The sequence below is a fragment of the Terrapene carolina genome, unplaced genomic scaffold (assembly GCF_002925995.2).
Source record: "Terrapene carolina triunguis isolate 2854851 unplaced genomic scaffold, T_m_triunguis-2.0 Scaffold408, whole genome shotgun sequence".
Classification (NCBI taxonomy): Eukaryota; Metazoa; Chordata; order Testudines; family Emydidae; genus Terrapene; species Terrapene triunguis.
The window spans coordinates 381,725-386,730 of record NW_020664759.1 but is presented as its reverse complement, the minus strand read 5'-3'; the positions used below and the strand labels follow the sequence as shown (position 1 = coordinate 386,730).

General features: G+C 61.1%; 1 protein-coding gene across 1 annotated transcript; it reads right to left on the bottom strand.

The window, feature by feature from the left end:
* Positions 1-1,486: 1,486 nt before the first annotated feature.
* MSMP (microseminoprotein, prostate associated) lies at positions 1,487-3,305 on the bottom strand. Its single transcript, XM_024198232.2, has 3 exons — positions 3,194-3,305; positions 2,300-2,408; positions 1,487-1,676 (listed from the first exon to the last, which is right to left on the bottom strand). The coding sequence occupies exons 1-3, from the start codon at positions 3,303-3,305 to the stop codon at positions 1,487-1,489; spliced, it is 411 nt and encodes a 136-aa protein (XP_024054000.2).
* Between the last annotated feature and the right edge of the window lie 1,701 nt (positions 3,306-5,006).

Genomic DNA, 5,006 nt, shown 5'->3' with positions numbered 1-5,006 from the left:
CTGCCCTGTGTCTGGGGAGGGGGGTCCCTGTAACTGCCCCTGCCTGGTGGCGGGATGCTTCCTTGCTGTCCCACAGGCCGTTCCTGCCATGTCCCCTCCTGCCTCTGAGCACGGCCCGGTTGCTGAGTGTGGCCTGGCCTGTCTCTTGTTGGAGGGACAGCATGTGTTCTGTGCAGGGGCTGTGATATGGGGCCCTTTCCCGCTACTGGGAGCTGTCCCCCTCCCCCAGACAGTCACTGGCCAGAGCCCTTGTGGGGTTTAATTCATACTTTTATTGCAAGGACAGAAAGAAGTACACAAGGCTCTGCACAACATAGATGCGGTGCTGGCTGGGCCAGGCTGCCGGGGCAGCCAGCTCACAGCTGGTGCTCGGGTCGCTTCAGCTCGCTGAGCCCCAGCAGGGCTCCTGGGCTCACACTTCCCATCTGCCTGGTCTCGCCCAGGGGGGGTCAGACTCCCTGCGCTGCCTGGGGCAGAGCCTCTCCCAGGAATGGCCTGGTCCACCCCGTGCCCCCAGCCCACTGCCGCCTCCGGGCAGGGCTCTGCTGCCTCACCAGGGCTGCAGGCGGGCTCCTTCCGCCCCAGGGAGCTGTGGGTGCAGGGGCTGCAGTGGTTCCAGAGGAGGCTTTTGCCCCCACACCCAAAGGCAGGACAGAGCCTCACCCATTTCACCCCAAGGCAAAGGGGCCGGCAGGGGAAGTGCAGTGACTCGGCGTGTAAGCGCAAAGGGCCCTTGCTGGCCCTGTGTCCCTGCCCCGCACTGGGATGCTGGCCACGGCGGGGGGAGGCCCAGGGTGCAGTTCCTGGGTGATGCAGGGAGAGCAGAGGGCTGCCACAGTGCTGTGCGAGTTCGATCCTTTCTACGGGGATGTTAGAAAAGCAGCTCTCCGCCTCTCAGTAGCCAGAAATCTGTCTGCCTGGTCCCTGCGGGGCTGCGTGCCTGGAGAGAGCCCAGCTCGGCTGTGCAGGCCAGCCCAGACCCCAGGAAGGCCTCATGGACTCCTCCCTGCCCTGCTTGGTGCCAACAGAGCACTGAGGGTACTGCACTGGCTGAGGCCACAGACCCAGGCCACTCAGACACGCATTCCCTGCTTCCCAGCCCCCCATCCTCAGCTGGGACTCCCGCTCCAGGGGCTTTCCTCAGTGGGGTTTGAAAAAGGAAGCAGGGGGCTTGTCCACTGCCCCCAGTATGCCCCCCTCTGGGCCGGGACCTCCCTTAGTGTGTGTGGAGTATGCACTGGGGTGCGGGGGGAGCCCTGGTGTGGTTCAGGAAGCTGAAGGCAAAGGCGAAGCCGGGGCAGAGCAGCGCTAGGTTGTAAGTATTAAGTTCATTATTCCAGTATTGGGCGGCTAGTGGTTTCCCTGGAAGGTGGCTGCAGCGGCGTCTCGCAGCACATGGTGCAGGGACGGAACATGCAAGAAATGTGCTGTCGGGGGCAGTGGCGGTTCATGCTGGATGGGGGGTGGAGGAGGCACGTCCCCGCCTCTATCTGCTCAGCCGTGTCTCTAGCACCTTGTTGATCATTGGCTCCGGGGTGCCGGCCGAGCCCCACTCGCGCTCCATGCTGTTCACACAAGGCAGGCTGGGGTTGGCTTTCTGCACCACCGAAATCTGGCAGGTCTGCGAGTCGTAGTGGGCCATGCACCAGTCTGGAAAATCGATGGGGTGCTGGGTGCTGGACAGGAGAGAAGGGAGGGGGTGCTTTGTCCACAGCCATCCTGCAGGAAGGGGGGAAGCTGCCTGGAAAGCCCAGACCCTATGGGGCATCGGGAGGGATCGCAGGCCAGGCCAGGTGGCTCCTAAGTGCATTACACTGACTCACCTGTAAGGTAAATGGGAAACGCTTCCCTCCCCCAGACCTGGCCATGGCTAGCCCAGCTCCTGCGCCCCCCGGCTGCCCCACAGGACAGCCTCTCTCAGAACCTCCTGTGCCAGTGATACTTCCCCCAGACCTCTCCCCAGCCACCTCCATGAACTGCCCCAGCCCAGCCCAGCCCCACGATGTCCCGGTCTGACCTCCCCCGGCCTCAGACTGCGCCTCCCAGCACAAGGGCGATGCCATTTCCACTGCCTGCAGGTCCCAGCACGGCCCTGCAACCCCTCGCGCAGGCTGGGTGCCGGGTGCCGACGCTCCGGCTTGCACCGCAGTGTGGCCTGTTTGCTTGTCACATGCACAGACTGGTGCTCGCTCCGCATGCGCGGCACCGCCACCCGGGGCTGATCTCTGACTGGCCTTCTGCGGAAACCCCAATAGAACTGACCGCAGCAGCAACCCTCCCCTGGCACGTCCCCACTTACATCTCGCAGCAGCCCACGCCGACGGGGTGGAGGCAGGTGCAGAGCAGGCAGGTGGTGCTGAGCCAGGACTCCCCCAGGGTGAACTGCTTCCCCTCGTAGTGACAGGGAGCTGCAAGGAAACCCCCCCAATGAGCGCACGTGACCCTGCCCGCCCAGCGCATGACCCAGGGCCCCCCCAGCTGCTCTGCGGTGTAAGGACGGGCTGGGGACCCCCAGGCCCGCTGCCTTCTCTCTGACATGAGAAAGGGGCTGGGGGAGTGACCCCAGGGCCCCCCGCCTGCCCCCGATGTGAGAAAGGGGCTGGGGGAGCGACCCCAGGGCCCCCCCACCAGCCCTGTGATGCTGAAGATAGCCAGTAAGCCCTGCCCCACACTCATGCCTGGGCTCCGTTACCAGGCCAGGCTGTGGCCGGGGCCGGAGAGCAGACACATTTCCACCGGTTTCTGTTCTTGGCAAGTCTCTGCCACTTCCTCCTGTGCCGTGAGCACAGTGAGGCCTGGGTCTGACGCAGACACGCGTCACTCCTGATCACCAACGGCTGTGCCCGTCGGCAAGGCCCCAGCGCCCGCGTTCACCTGCAGGGAGCTGTGACCTCCGCTTTCCCTTCACTACCTCAGCCGCCTTCCTTGCCCACGGCCGGGCTCTTGGCAGCAGCTCGGCTGTGGCCCCGCAGGCCGGTTCTCAGCCAGGGCCCAGGGGAGCTGTTCTGTGGTTTATGGGCTGCTTTGCAGTCATCACTGGCCTGTAATCACGCTCCCAAGGCTCAGCACAATTTGTTTATTGCTTTGCAGCCTGGGAGCCCAGAGCTCCCACTGCCCTGACAACCCCAAGAAAAAGCTGAAGGCCTCTCCCAGCACCTGCACATCCCAGCTCTAATCTCCACGGCTGCCTTACCTTGCGCCTGGAAATAACATTTCGCCTGGGATCCCTGGAGCTGGAGGAGGAAAGAGACCAGCAGGCAGATCCTGCCCCAGACACGGGCAGCCTTCTGCACCTTCCTGGCCATGGCGGCAGTCGCGCTTCGACTCTTCTTAATCCCGATGAAGTTCCCCGGCTTCTCTCTCCCCGGCTCTGTGCTTTGCTCCTTCTCTCCCTCGCCTGTTTAACGTCTCCTCTCAGTCCCACCAGGAGACATTTATAAAGTTCAGCTTTATGACCCTGGCCACCAGCTGTGTCCCACTGGAAAAGTTGTAAAACTCATTTCCTGATGTGAAAGGCATGAAAACAAGAGGTAGGATCAAGATTTTTAACAAGCTGTGAAAAGCTGATTCATGCCCTCCAGAACTGGCTCCAGTTGGAAACCCTGGCGGGTGCACGGCTTGGCAGAGAGGTCACCGAGCAGGGACCCTCTCTGGGTCTCCGTGTGCAGGGTCCCTCGGAGACAAACCACCAGGGCTGGCAGTGACGGGGGTCAAGGGAAAGAGGCCTTTGTGGAAGCTTCCCCTGGTCCCATGGAGCTGTCTCTCATTCCGGAAAACCTCCACCAATGAGATTTCCGGGGGTGTTTTGTCTCAGTGGTGACCAGAACGTTCAGCTCCCGCAAAGCTCCTGATATTAACCAGGACAGTCAAGCGTCCATCCTATGCAAAAGTGAGGAAACGCGTGCCCAGTCAAAAGATGAAGTTGCACACAAACCTGACTACCATTCCTGCAGAAAGCCCGGGACCAAAACTACCAAGCAACAAAGCAAACACAAGCTATTGCCAGACACAACACACCTACAGCCCCCACAAGACCCAATGTGACTACAGCTACCAACAACAACCGGGGCCATGAGTACAGTCACACCATGACTTCAGCCATCCACAGAGACAATGGGCCACATTAATGTCTGGATTTCTCTGGAGTTCCATCAGGGATGAGCCCCCATGAGTCAGAGTTCAGCGCTTATCTGAGCCTTCTCCCATCACCGACCATGGCCACAGCCTCCCTGCCAGGATGCCCTCGTCTCCCCGATGAGCAGAATGCCTCAGAGCTGCTGCCGAGCGGAGAGCTCGCCACGCGCACGTGTCAGGGAGTTCACCCCGCTGGCACAGTTTGAGGAGCAGAGCACATTTGGGGGTGCCCATCCCCCCATTGGTTGTCTCCCCCACAGGTGTGCGTGTGTGGCTGTCTGCTCTGCCCCTGCAATGCGCAGTGGGAGGGAGTGTTCAGTCCCCTCCTGTCAATCCACCCCAGCTTGCAGCGCTGGTGAGACGCTGCTGTGGCCAGGCCAGAGGCGTGTTCTGCGAAGTGGTAGGAGCCGCAGTGCGGTTAACGTCAGTGTCCTCGGGGGAGGAAAGGCATCAGCGACTGACCGGGACCCTGAACTTCAGACAGGGGGAATCTCCATCAAATGGGGGGATTGATCAGATGAGGAAATGAAAACCCTTAAACTCCGCATGGAGGTTGCTGTAATAAATGTGCGAGATGCCCAATGGCGTGGATGCGTGAGCCGCCTGGTTAATGGCAGGTCCCGGGTTACTGGAGCCAAGGAAACAGCCCGAGAGAGGCCAGGACGCAGGAGCCGGGCGTACAGCAGGGAAGTATGAAGGAATTGGGAGGCTAAGGTGAATTAGTAGAAAAAAAGAACCAGAGACCTCAGAACAAGAGACTCTTGGAGTAGCTGCGACGCAGGAAGCCTGTGAGCGAACCAGCTGGCCTGCTGGATCAGCAGGGCATCCAGGGAGCAATCATGGAAAATAAGGATATTGCTGAGAAGCGACAT